The sequence below is a fragment of the Scyliorhinus canicula genome, chromosome 20, assembly GCF_902713615.1.
Source record: "Scyliorhinus canicula chromosome 20, sScyCan1.1, whole genome shotgun sequence".
Taxonomy (NCBI): domain Eukaryota; kingdom Metazoa; phylum Chordata; class Chondrichthyes; order Carcharhiniformes; family Scyliorhinidae; genus Scyliorhinus; species Scyliorhinus canicula.
The window spans coordinates 52,399,474-52,413,872 of record NC_052165.1 but is presented as its reverse complement, the minus strand read 5'-3'; the positions used below and the strand labels follow the sequence as shown (position 1 = coordinate 52,413,872).

At 53.0% G+C, this 14,399-nt stretch overlaps 1 protein-coding gene across 4 annotated transcripts in view; it reads left to right on the top strand.

The window, feature by feature from the left end:
* cacna1c (calcium channel, voltage-dependent, L type, alpha 1C subunit) overlaps nt 1–14,399 on the top strand; it is a 1,225,933-nt gene that overhangs the window by 406,318 nt on the left and 805,216 nt on the right. For all 4 annotated transcript variants that reach the window (XM_038780480.1, XM_038780479.1, XM_038780478.1 and 1 more), the window contains exon 7: nt 3,922–4,118. In XM_038780480.1, the coding sequence (XP_038636408.1) occupies nt 3,922–4,118 (197 nt within the window). The remainder of the gene's footprint in view (nt 1–3,921; nt 4,119–14,399) is intronic.

Sequence of the window (14,399 nt, the reverse complement as noted above, 5' to 3'; positions counted from 1 at the left end):
GCCAACCTTTGCGACCCACGCCAGCCAGAATTCGTGACCTACAATGGCTGACCTTTGAGACACACATTATTGCTCACCTTTAATGCCTGCTTTGTCATTCAATGTTACAATTCTGCGAAGGAATTCAGCTGACGATTAAAGTTCTCATTGTATCTTTTGAAAAGTATCAAGAGGTTTTTCCTCTAACTTGCCATGCTTAGTCTTCAAATGCCTTTGATGTTTTGAGGGTTTTAATTTGACAGTTGCCAGTACTTCCCTGCATGTACTGCACATGGGCTTTGCATTCTAATATACATTGGTAAAAGTACAATGCCATACCTCAAGAAATTATCTTTGTTCTGCTTTGTTCCCAATTTCAGTTTCTTCTTAATTGTTTGTTCACCAGAGGCCCTGGAGCTCTGGACACAGCTCACACCAGTACTGCTTTGTCCTGCCGTCGCCTCTCCTGTGAAGCTCGCTCCAGCAGATTCAATTGTGAGATCCTGGCGTGTTTGTGTCTCTGGCCCTCATTTCTTTTTATTACAAAATGATCCATCTTTAGCTCTTCACACAGTCCTGTTGCTTGCTTGCCGGAAGCTACAAAATGGAGCAATCTCTCCTTTGTGATTTCGCGCCCAGAGCACTTGACATCAGTATATAGGGCTCATGACCTGCACTCTGCCGCCGCTTCTGGCGGGAAGACGTAAAACAAAGATTTTTTTAAAAACCGGGTCCTGGGACAGCACACTGGTGTCAGGAGGGAGCAGTCCGCTGAGCTCCGGGCCTAAACACTGCTGGATCTGAAGGGGCATGCGCGTATGGGCGTGAAAGACGGTTGTGACTATTGGGCACTTCTTCCTGTGATCGGGAACACCACGACCGATTGCTCTGCGATCCTCCCGACCCCCTCCTGTAACCCACCCGCAGGTTGCGACCCGGTGTTTGAAAATGATTGATTTAGACAACATCTTTAGATACCCACATCCCAGGTTTCAGTAAACTCAGCTTCTACTCGGCCTGCTGACGAACATTTATCAGTCTGCACATGCTACCATTTACCAGTTTGGGACATGCAACACGATTTAACGGCAAAATTTTGAAGTGTCATTTTGAGTGCAATTAGCGGGTTGTTTTTCGACAGCTGCGGCAGCAAGATTGCGGCCCCTATTTAACAGCAATTAGTGCCAGAAATGAGTCCCCTCGAGCCTCTCGCCACAACTAGCTGTTTCGCCACGAACAGGAGGGAGCTGCTTTTCACTCCCTTACTAGTCACTACCAGTCAACACACAAGCATTGCAACGCGTAGACCTGCTCCTCGCTTTGGCGATGCCGACATGGCCATGTTTCTTGCACCATCAATTAGAGACGGGACATCCTGTTCCCCTGAGGGGGTCGGAGGGCCAGCAGCAGGGTCACCAATACAGCATGGGAGGCAGTGGCAGCGGCTGTCAGTGTGGGCAGCGTGACCAGGAGGTTCCAACATACAATGTCGGCAGAAGACAAACAACCTCCACCAATCTGCAAGTGTAAGATACCACCTCTCTCCTGGCATCAGTCCACCTGCCACCCCTCAAATACCCAATTACCCCCCCACCCCCCACAAATCACTGGCTGATACCTCGCAGGGAAGGGGAAGCACTAGAGGCTACCTGGGACCTGCCATTAAGGAGACGACAGCGGTCTCCAGTTCTTCCGAATCCCCCCCCCCACCGGCGCATATTAAGGGCAGCGGCCAGAACAGGTTGGCACCGTGAAGCTAATGACACTGGTAAGTCAACCAGAGCTGCCTCCACCTATGGTGTGTACTCTGGAGACACACCTAGGTGTAGCAGTAGACCACATTAAACCAAGAAGATTGAGGATCACTGATTTAGTGTGACGGGGGGGGGGGGGGGGGGGGAGGAGGGAGGGGGGGGTGGTTTGGCTGCGGGGGTGAGAGGGGAAATCGCTATTTGGAGCTGGGGGTTTGAAAATGTCAAATGTTGACAATTAAAGCATGTCACACTTGATACACGTGAAGTCTCTGTCACATTAATCTTCACAGCAGGCCTGCCTGCACCCCCTATTCACCTCTGGACGCCTCATCTCTCCCCCCCTTAACAGTGGTCCAAAATATCTACTCACCTCCTCAGTTCCCCTCAGCAGCCACTGGGCCAGCTTCACATTTTTAAAAAGGAGTGCTAAATGACGCTTGCATGACCTCTCGCTGGGGAGCCGGTTAATTCCCAGGAGGCTGTTACATTCAACGTCAATCTCGTTAATGAGATTGAACTTAATGCAAATTTGGGTGAATGATATGCTCGCCATAATTCTGAGAGATCAAGAACTTGCCATCAGGAGCAGGCCAGTTCAATGGCAAACTGAATCGGACCAGACACAAATCTCGATTTTGGCTTTTTCCGCTATTTAACCGGCACACCCATCTGGCGCGACACAGTTGGTACATTGCACCCTGTATTTTTCTTTACACCTTTCATAGATCTGACATCATGAAGTCCTGGAACTGCATAATATCAAGCGTAAAAACTGATTATAAGACTTAGCCGATGATTAATTGGTTGCATGTAGACCAATGGGGCCAGCGAGCATGAAGGATGCAGGAGCTTGTGCCCCAAAATATTTAAGCTCGGGGACATTGCATGACATAGTTGGAGAATATGAACATGGCTCCAGTTGCTGAGTGTTCTCTGCCAGTGGGTCTTGAACGGTATATCCATTAACCAATAAAATGGCCTTTCTTTCCCTCGGCCCACCTGTTTTTTCTTTTCTTCCCCTTAATGCTAGAAAATAAATGTTGTTGTTCCTCTGGAATCTAGCAACCCTCAGAATTTATAAGCCAGCAGCAACAACAAAAATATTGAAGTGAACGAACCTTACTCTGTGGGAAAAGAATAGCTCATTCACACATAGGTACATACTTCAGCAATGTTGCATGAGGATGTAATTTGTTCCATGAGTGCGGATGGTGTTGTTACATGAACAGAATTTCAAGATTGATATCTAACATTTAAAACCATTATTATAACTCTTAACCCATGTGAATGTTAAAAAAACTTACTCCTCGTAGTGTTATTTATGTGAGTCAACAAGTCTGATATTAAGGCCGGGATTCTCCCCCAACCCGGCGGGCGGGCCATACCAGTGCCAAAGCATGGCGTGAACCACTCCGGCGACGGGCTGCCCGGAAGTTGCAGAATCCTCCGCACTTCCGGGGGCTAGGCCATCGCTGGAGTGGTTGACGCTGCGCCAACCGGTGCTGAAGGACCTCCACCGGCCGGCTCAAGTTGGTGCATGCGCGGAAGCGCCAGCGTGTTCTGGCGCAAGCGCAGAACCGCAGGCGTGAACCCTGCGCATGCGCAAAGGGTTTCTTCTCCACGCCGGTCATGGCAGAGCTTTACAGAGGCCGGCGCGAAGGGAAAGAGAGCCCCCACAGCACAGGCCTGCCCGCAGATCGGTGGGTCCCGATCACGGGCCAGGCCACCATGGGGTCCCCTCCCCCCCCCGGCCGGAACTCCCCCCACGCCCCCGTGAGGACTCCGCAGGCCACCCTCAGAGCCAGGTCCCGCCGGCATGGACCTTGTGTATTTCATGCCGGCAGGACCAGCCGAAAACGGGCGGCCGCTTGGCCCATCATGGCCCGGAGAATCGGTGCGAGGCCACTGCCAACGGTCCCTGACCGGCGCGACATGATCCCCGCTCCCGCCAAAAAACTGGCGCCGGAGAATTCAGCAGCCGGGTTCGGAGCGTTGGGGTGGGATTCACGCCGCCCCTCGGCGATTCTCCGACCCGACGGGGGGTCGGAGAATCCCGCCCTAAATTGCATTGCATAAGTTTCAGATTAGTACAGTGGCATTTCATTAGGGTTCTCTACAGGTATTAATAAACTTGCTACTATAAAGAGCTGATGTATATTGTTAACCTATTGTCTTGTTTAATCTTCAGAAACAATTGCTGAAGAGGAACCTGCACCCTGTAGCTTAAATGTTGGACATGGTCGCCGATGTTCAAATGGCACGTTCTGTAAAATTGGATGGGTTGGCCCCAATGACGGAATCACTAATTTCGATAATTTTGCCTTTGCTATGTTAACCGTATTTCAGTGCATCACAATGGAGGGGTGGACTGATGTCTTATACTGGGTAAGTAGTACAGCAGAAACTGAACAATAAAATAAGGTGTGGAGGATTGAATTAAATAAATGGCATAACATTTTGTGCATGGCATATTTTACTTGTCTACAATTTCCTTAAAATGATTTAAATTGTCAGTATTCTCCGTTGTGCCGGCTGCACATCCATGTCTGAGGATTTCTCGACAGTGTGGGGGCTGCCCACATTGGGAAATCACTTTGGCCGGCTGGCGGGACGGAGAATCCAACTGCCGGTGGGGAAGCGCCGCACTAGAAAACTGGTGTGGCGGGACAGAGAATCCTGCCCACGGCATTTTAAAAAGATATTGCTTCATGAATGTGAGTTTGACAAGGATTTAAACTGAAAGATTATTTGCAATGTCTAACTGTATTTTACATATTTTTGTTATAATCTTGTGATAAAGAAAATACTGTTCATATAAAGTGCATTTTGCAATCAAATGTTTTGAAATTATACATTGTAGCAGTTACTCTTATTTTTGCTTTTGTTTTGACTGATACCACTGCAAATTAGATTCCAAACCACTATCAAAGATTATGGGCTTGATTTTCCAGAAATATTTCTCAGTGTACTAGCGAGCGGGAATTGCCACAAGATCGGCAACGCTTTTCAATGTTAATTGGTCCAGTTAATGAGGCCTCACGGGCTTCTCCCCCCAAATGAAGGCTCACCAGCTGATTCGCTGGCGCCATGCTTACCAGCACCCCACCAACAAGTTCGAGCAGCACTGAAGCTGCACTTGCTCGGCCTACCCCAGGCAGCTCGCAATAATTGCGCCAAGGAAACCAGCCCCACGATTCGGGTATACTGACCTGGGGATGCTCCTGGATGCACTGGCGGCCAGGAGGGATGTCCTGTTCCCCCAGGGGTCCCAGAGGGTGAGCCACAAGGCAGCCAGTGCTGACTGGGTTGAGTTGACGGCAGCAGTCAGCTCAGGCAGTATGACCAGCGAGGCCGGCAACACTATTCAACGTTAATTGATCCATTAACGAGGCCCCACGGGTTTCCCGCCGCAAATGAAAGCTCGTCAGCCAATTCGCCGGCACCGCTCTCGCTAGCCTCCCGTTAACAAGGTCGAGTAGCGACTTCCGGTAGCGGCCATGTCCGACTAGGTCACATACACGGCATTTCCCGCCGGGATCGGGGTTTCGGGCCTTTAAACGGGGCAGCATCGGCACTTGGAAGGTGAATACCGGCATGGGAAAGGACGCTGGAGAGGTTCCCCTCACTGCTGTATGGAGGGAACCAGGAGCGGGGCCGTTAAACGAGCGATTGCGGGGAAGAGAGCAGAGCGGGTCCGGGAGGACAAAATGGCGGCCAGCGCGGACCATGAAACATGGGCCCAGTGGTCGAGAGAGCAGCAAGACTTTCTGAGGAGCTGCTTCGCAAAGCTGAAGACAGGTACCAATGAAGGTCTCCATGGAAAAGATAGTGGAGGTTCAGAAGGTACAGGTGAAGGCGATCAAAGAGGTGGAGAGGAAGGTATCTGAGAATGAGGACGAGATCCTGAGCCTGGCGGTCAGGGTGGAGGCACACGAGGCCCTACACAAGAAATGGCAGGAGAGACTGGATGACCTCGAATATAGGTCTCGGAGTCACAACCTGCGGATCCTGGGCCTCCCTGAAGGTGTGGAGGGGGCAGACGTGAGCATGTATGTGACTACAATGCTGGGGACGCTGATGGGCATGGGGGCCTTCCCTTGGAACTGGACGGGGCGCATAGAGTCCTTGCGAGGAAACCGAGGGCGAATGAATCACCAAGGGCGATGGTGATAAGGTTCCACCGCTTTACAGATGGGGAGCGTGTCCTGCGTTGGGCAAAGAAGGAACGGAGCACTAAGTGGGAGAATGGCGAGATTCGCATATACCAGGACTTGGGAGCTGAACTGGCGAGGAGGCGTGCGGGTTTCAACCGGGCTAAGGCGGTCCTCCACAGCAAAGGGGTAAAGTTTGGGCTCCTGCATCCGGCGAGACTTTGGGTAACGTACCAGGACAGGCACCACTATTTTGATACGCCGGATGAGGCGTGGACATTCATTGGCACGAAAAGCTGGACTTAAACTAAGGGGCAGCTGCACGAGCTGGCGGAGATGTGTAACCGGGTGTTAGCTTGGTGTAAGTTTGTTAGTAGAATTTAAGTTTGTCGGCTTTTCTTTTCCTGTTTTTTGTTTCCGGAGGCGTGGTAACGCCCGGGTTGTGTTGTCCAGTGCACGGGAAGGATCTGGATGGCTCTTGCCCTCTTATCCTGTGGGGGAGGGGGGTTGGGGGCCCGAAGGAGGAGACAATAGTAAGGTTGGAGATAGCGGCGGGAGCAGCCGGGGTCAGCATGGGTCAGCTGACTTGCAGAAGCGCAATGGGGGGGAAATCAGTGCTAAGCGGGTGCTTGACATGAGGGGTTGGGATTGTGGGGCTGGGGTGGGGGAAGGGGCGCTGCTTTGCTGACTGAAAGGGAGCCAACCATTGGAGATAGATGGAGAGTTGGGTTGGGGGGCCTCCGGCTGGAGGGCTGGAGCGAGCAGGGGGCACGGGCACGTGGCTGGCCAAAAAAGGGAGATGGCTAGTTGGCAGGGGGGGGGGGTCAACCCCCCCGTCCAGGCTGATCACGTGGAATGTGAGGGGCCTGAACGGGCCGGTCAAGAGGTCCCACGTGTTCTCGCATTTAAAGGGGTTGAAGGCGGACGTGGCCATGCTGCAGGAGACGCACTTAAAGCTTGCTGACCAAACGAGGTTAAGGAGGGGATGGTGTTCCACTCGGGGCTAGACTCGAAGACCAGAGGGGTCGCAATTCTGGTTAGTAAACGGGTGGCATTTGAGGCAGGGAGCATCGTGGCGGACAAGGGGGGCAGGTACATAATGGTGAGTGGCAAGCTACAGGGGGCCTGAGTGGTGTTGGTGCACGTGTCTGCCCCGAATTGGGATGATGCGGAATTCATGAGGCGCATGTTGAGTAAAATACCGGACTTGGAGTCAAGTAACTTGATCATGGGGGAAGGACTTTAATACGGTCTTGGATCCGGTGCTAGACACCCGGTCTAAGTCCAGGTCGGGAAAGAGACCGGCGGGGACCATGGATCAGATTGGGGGGGGGGGGGGGGGGGGGGCGTGGACCCGAGGAGATTTGCGTGGCCAAAAGCGAAGGAGTTCTCCTTTTTCCCTCACATCCATAAAGATTTACTTTTTTGTGTTGAGCAGGGCGGTAATCCCGAGGGTGGAGCGAATTGAGTATTCGGCCATTGTGGTCTCAGACCATGCCCCGCACTGGGTGGACCTGCGACTGGGGGCGGAGCGGGGACAGCGCCCTCTCTGGAAACTGGATGTGGGGTTGCTGGCGGATGAAGAGGTGTATGGGCGGATCTAGAGGAGCTATCAGAACTATGTGATAACGAATGACACAGGGGAGGTAACAGCAGCAACAGTTTGGGAGGCTATGAAGGCAGTCATCAGAGGGGAGTTAATCTCTTATTAGGTTCCACAGAGAGAAGAGGGAGAGGGCGGAGAGGAAGAGGCTGGTGGGAGAGATGCTTAGGGTAGACAGGAAGTAAGCGGAGGCCCCCGAGGAGGGGCTGCTAAAGGAGCGCCAGAGATTACAGGCGGAGTTCGATTTTCTGACCAAGGGGAAGGCGGAGGCACAGTTGAGGATAGTGAAAGGGGCAGTCTACGAGTATGGGGAGAAAGCAAGTAGGATGCTGGCGCACCAACTTCGCAGGAGAGAGGCGGCCAGGGAGATCAGGTGAGTGAGGGATAAGGAAGATAATACTGTGTTGAGCCCAGAGGGGATCAATGAAGTCTTCAAGGAGTTTTATGGGAAGCTGTACGAGTCAGAACCCCCGAGGGGATGTGAAGGGATGAAGCAATTTATGGTTCGATTGAGGTTCCCAAGGGTGGACGAGGATTGGGTGGAAGGACTGGGGGCCCCGATTGAGTTGGAGAAGATAGTTAAGGGACAAGCAAGTATGCAGTCGGGCAAGGCCCCTGGTCCAGACGGCTTTCCTGTAGAATTTTATAAGACGTTCTCGGAGCTACTGAGCCCACTCCTGCTAAGAACCTTTATTGAAGCAAAGGAGAGAGGAACCCTCCCCCCGACGATGTCGCAGGCATTGATCTCGCTCATTTTGAAGAGGGAAAAGGATCCGCTTCATTGTGGGTCCTACAGGCCGATATCGCGCCTGAATGTAGATGCCAAATTGTTGGCAAAAACTTTGGCTAACAGAATAGAGGACTGCGTCCCGGGAGTGATCGAGGAGGACCAGACGTGTTTCGTTTAGGGCAAGCAACTGAACACAAATGTGAGGAGGCTCCTGAATATTATTGTGATGCCCTCGGAGGGAGGGGATGCAGAAGTAGTGGCTACCATAGATGCAGAGAAGGCCTTTGACAGGGTGGAGTGGGAGTACCTGTTAGGTAGGTTTGGATACGGGGAGGGATTCATAGGATGGGTCCCGTAGCGAGTGTGTCCACGAACCGGCTGAGGTTGGAGTATTTCAGGCTGTACCGAGAGACAAGGCAGGGGTGCCCCTATCCCCGTTACTATTTGCCCTCGCAATTGAGCCGTTGGCCATAGCGTTGAGGACTTTGAGGAACTGGAGAGGTCCGGAGGAGGGGGGAGGAGCACGGGTTTCCCTCTACGCGGATGACCTGCTATTGTATATTCCGGACCCGCTAGTGGGAATGGGGGACGTCATGCGGATCCTGGGGGACTTTAGGAGCTTATCGGGGTACAAGTTGAACATGGGGAAAAGTGAGCTGTTTTTAATCCACGCTAGGGGTCAGGAGGAGAAACTGGGGGCGCTCCCGCTCAAGGTGGTGGAGAGTAGCTTTCGATATTTAGGTATACAGGTGGCTAGGAACTGGGATGCCCTACACAGGCTCAATTTATCTGCCGACTTCTGTAGCTGCTATTGGGCGGCTAATGTGGCCATGATTAGGAAATGGGTAATGGAGGAGGAGTCGGCGTGGGGGCGGCTAGAGACGGCGTCATGCAAAGGCAACAGCCTAGGGGCATTAGTAACAGCACCGCTGCCGTGCTCGCCGGCACGATACACCACAAGCCCGGTGGTGACGGCGGCACTGAGAGTCTGGGGTCAGTGGAGGAGGCACAGGAAGGAGGAGGGGGCCTCAGTTTAAACCCCAATATGGAACAACCATAGATTTGCTCCGGGCAAGGTAGACGGGGGGTTCCAAGACTGGCATAGGGCAGGCATCAGAAGGATGGGAGACCTGTTTATAGATGGGACTTTCCCTAGTTTAAAGGTGTTGGGGGAGAAGTTCGGCCTGCCCCCTGGAAATGCTTTCAGATACCTCCAGGTCCGGGACTTTCTCAAAAAACAGGTGGGGACATTTCCACGGCTACCCCCTCGAAGGATACAGGACAGGGTAGTGTCTGGCATCTGGGTAGGAGAGGGGAAGGTGTCGGACATATACCAGGAGCTGCAGGAGGCAGAGGAAGCCTCAGTAGAGGAGTTGAAGGGCAAGTGGGAAGAGTAGCTAGGCGATGGGCTAGATGAGGGCCTGTGGGCTGATGCCCTGGGCAGGGTGAATTCGTCCGCATCATGTGCCAGGCTCAGTTTAATTCAGTTTAAGGTGGTGCACCGGGCTCACATGACGATGGCGTGAATGAGCAAGTTCTTTGGGGTGGAGGACAGGTGCGCGAGATGTGCAGGGAGTCCGACGGACCATGTCCATATGTTTTGGGCATGCCCGGCGCTTAAAGAATTCTGGCAGGACTTTGCGAGGGCTATGTCCAGGATTTTGGACACGCGGTAGAAGCCGAGTTCAACAATAGAGATCTTTGGGGTGTCGGAGAATCCGGGAGTGCAGGAAGCGAAAGAGGCCGAAGTGTTGGCCTTTGCCTCCCTGGTAGCCCAGAGACGGATCTTGTTAATGTGGAGGGACACGAAACCCCCGAGTGTGGAGACCTGGGTTAGCAATATGGCTGGGTTCCTCAGCCTGGAGCGAATAAAGTTTGCCTTGAGAGGGTCCTTGCTGGGGTTCTCCAGGCGGTGGCAACCTTTCCTTGACTTTCTAGGGGAGCGGTAAAATGTCGGCTTCAGCAGCAGCAACTGGTGGGGGGAGGGGGGGATTGGGGGGGGGGGGGGTGGAGGGTTCAGGTGGGGGGAATTGCCTATCTAATGTATATTTGAGTTTAATTCTGGTTGAAAAAAGCTGTAATAAAAACAATTTAAAAAAAAACAAGGTCGAGGAGCACTTAAGCAGCACTTGCTCAGCGAGCCGCAACCAGCTTGCAATAATGGCACTGAGGAGATTGGCCCCAAGATTCGGGGATGCAGACCTGGGGAGGCACCTCGACGCAATGGAGGCCAGGAGAGATGCCCTGTTCCCCCGAGGATCCCGGAGGGTCAGCCACAGGGCAGCCAGTGGTGCCTGCAATGAGGTTGCGGCAGCTGTAATCTCCGGGAGTGACCAGAAGAACTGGCCTCCAATGCCGAAAAAAGGTCAATGACTTACACGGGCAGCACAAGTGAGTAGACACCAAAGCCCACCCCACATTGAGACATTTAATAATAATAATAATAACCTTTTATTGTCACAAGTATGAAATTACTGTGAAATTTCCACCCCCAAACGTGAAACCACCTCTCCCCCAACTCTCCATGCGCCCCCAACCCTCCTGTCAACCCTCTCCCTTCAACTCCCCCAACCCTTCCTTCACCCCCTCCCCCCCAACCCTTCCTTCACCCCCTCCCCCCCCCACCACTGTGAACCACGCAAATGGCTAATGATGCCCTCTCTGTGTCTCAGGAATAGCTCTCCCACAATCGCCGGGAGAGGGCCCAGACTGGTGGAGGGGTGCTGGTCATCAGAATCCTCACCTCCTTCGAGGAGTCGGCCCTGGAGGTGACTTGAGTTGCCTCGGACAGGGTTGTCACCACGCGGAGGTTGGCAGACACCGCGAGGAACAATCGGGCTACGGTAGGAAACGTTAGTGGACAGGGTCCTGGGGCACAATCTGGTGAGAACCAGGCAAATGCTGATTTCCATCAGGTGGAGGCAGGAGCCCCCAGGCGAGGCAGCAGTCAGAGGTCTGCTGGATCCCAGGTCCCAGCTGGGTCCCAGCCTGTAGCTGAGCCTATGAAAGAGGTATTCCAGAGCTGATGGAGACATTAGGGTGCAGTCATGTGATTCAGAGGGAGTTGTCAGCGACACTCCAGCAGATCCATAGTCGATTGGAGGAGTCCCAGAGACTATGGGGGCAGAAGATGTCGCCAGCAATGCGTGGCACCGAGGTCAACACTGCTAGGGTAGCGACCACAGTGGAGAGCTTGGTGCACGATGTAGCCACAATTAGTGAAGGTGTCCAAGGCGCCGCGCAGTTGGTGAGGTCCATTGCTGAGAATCTGGGCAGAACGTCTGACTCACTAGGGGATGTGACCTAGTACTAGGCTGACCTTGATGAGTCTGTGGGACATGTCCCGCTCTCAGATGGGAATGGCCTAGGTGCTGCGGAGCTTGTCCCAGTCACAAGTGGGCATTGCCAAGGTGCTGCAGAGCATGGCCCAGTCACTAAGGAGCATCGCTGTGGGCATCGACACAATGGTGCAGGCATCAGGGAGCCGCAGGGCTGACAGAGCCAGATGATGCAGGGGCAGCCGGGTCTCGAACCAGCTGCCCCTCTGTTCCAAGGTGAACTCCAGGGCACCGACCAGGATGAGGGGGCGCTGAGTGACAACCCAGATCCTTCCAGTGGAGTGGCGACGGCGGCCAACAGCTGCCCAGAGTTCCACCCCTCTGATGAAGCCGCATCTCACAGTCAGCACACGGAACAGGGCAGCACAGCTGTGCGTATGATCCCAACATGTGCGCTGGGGCCCTCTGGTCCCAGAGCCCCCAGAGAACGCCACCAGGTGCATTGAAGTCTATGGGATGTGGTAAGCAGCTGGCTGCCTCCACCTCTGATGTGCATCCTGGGCGTAGCAGGAGAGGTAGGAAGGCAAAGCACCTTGAGGATCACTGAGGGAACCAGGGGTGTGTGGGGTGGGGGAGGGGGGGAGGAAAGTAGTGGGTGATGGGGTTGGAATGCGGCACCTTCAGGAGAGTGGGGAATTGTAAAACACATTAAACACCTTTGACCACAACTAGTATGATGTCTGTCAATTTCTTCGCACTGCAGCTCGACTTCCGAACCCTGGCACATCTCTCCAGCAATCTCCACCTCCCTGTAGCATTCACCCACACTCCGACCATGGACATTTCCCCGGAGTTTTGTCCCATTCCTTGGGTGTTTGGATGTTGACTGCTGTATCTGTGGTGCTGCTTCCCGCAGTGTTCAGGCACATGCTACATGGCTCGCCCACCCATGAGAATCCACTTGGGTTGTGTGAAGTGCTCACTTAGCCAAGATTGCCAATTCCCTATTAGCAGTAGCCTTCAACCGCACAGCCAGAAGCCTCGGGAGTCGGTGGGGGTTATGAGTGGTCGGTGGGCAGGCGGGCAGGGGCTAGGGTTACCCCCAGAATGGGTACACGTGATCGAGGGCCGGTGCCGCATGCGATTGCCCCCACCCAGCGCCTCCCCTCCCCTTTCCCATGGCAGCCCACCCCTCCAGAGTGTGCCCCCCTACATTCAGCCGAGGTCCCCCACCCTCTTGCCAAGCACTGGTGTGGCAAGCCCAGCCCCCACCAGGGTCTTTGCCTGTGAGCAAAGATGGTTAATCACCTCCTCGGCTCCCCGCAGAAGCCCTTCCGCCAGGTTCACTTTTTTCAAAAGGAGTATTAATCGGTGCCAGCATGACCACATGCTGGGGAGGCTGTTGGATATGGGGTCGCTCCCATTAATTGTATGGAAATAGGGCTTAACTGGTGATAATTAGTTTCTCGGCATGCAATGTGGAATCCTGATTTTGCATACTGGAGTGGGCTGGTTGCATTGCAAACTGGTGCCTGCTGCGGTTCTCATTTTCGGCGCCTCCCGCTATTCACTTGCCTCGTTTTGTTCGAGTGACTGCGCAATGAGGCCTGAAAATCGCACCCTGTATGTTTGAGCTTTCCTATGCCTGACAATTTCTGCCATTTTATGTTTCTCGTAGCCACTCTTTCACTCAGTTCAAAACTTCTTTTACACCTACTGTTTTCAGTAATGTCATCACTAACCTAAATTTGAGCTCCTGGTTAGCACTACCAGGTTGGTAGTGCCAGCAGGCAGTGCCAGTGCACTGTCCAGTCATATATCTGACCACTCAGGGGTTACAAAAGCCTCCAAGCCCCCAGCATGGTAATCATGTCTATCCAGATAATTTAACAGTGGCTGTAAGAAGGTCCTCATTGAGGAACCTTGCACTTGAATGTCTGAGTGGTACCAGTTGCTTCTATGGTGGAAAAGTACCTCTAGAGCAGGCAAACTGTTCAGGCATCAGAGGTTGAAAAAGATCCAGTCTAAAAAAATTGCTGTCAGAGCACCTGCTCTTTCCAGGATGCGCTTGAGAATAGAAAAAACACTCCAAAATAAAAGCACCCGGGCAGAGCACCTAGTCTTTCTCAGAAGTACTCAGAGTTAATGGATCATGAAGTGATGTAAAAACACGCAAAGCTAAATCCTCCTTTGAGAAAGCCTTCAGCTGTCAATCGAGAGGCTTATAAAAGTCAATGAGATGTGGAATTCAGTGTAAACAACCAAGTATAAAGGTTAAAAGCAGGCATACTACAACAATGAAACTGCAGAGGCTAGCGCCACTCCCGGTTCACTGGCAAGTCCACCCAATGTGGCGTGTGGTCAGAGACCACAATTGCTGAATACCCCGAGTCGATCACCCCGCCAGCAGAGTCTTATTCACAACAAAGTAATGGATCCGCGAGTACACCCTGTGCACATAGGAGAAGTACGATAATTCCTTCAACCTCAGCCTTCCAAACCTCCACGGGTCCAACCCCCTCTTCCCATACGCTCCATGAACCTGTTCAGCTCCTTCGCCACTGCCGACACCCTCCTCGACCGCAGACTCAACTGGTCCAATCTCGGCTTGATAACCGTATTAATGTGTGTGTGTGTGTCCATCCAAATAATTAGCCGGTGCGAGTCCAGGTCCGGGATCTTCCCCAACATACGCCTCATAAATTCAACATCATCCCAACTTTGGGCATAAACGTTCACCAAGACCACTGGCATCCCCTCCAATTTCCCGCACACAATCACAAACCTTCCCCCCGAATCTGTCACTAAATTCCCTACCTCAAATGCTATCCACTTCTTTATTAACACCGCCACCCCTGTGTCTTGATATCTAATCCTGAATGGAAGTCTTACCCTACCCACCCT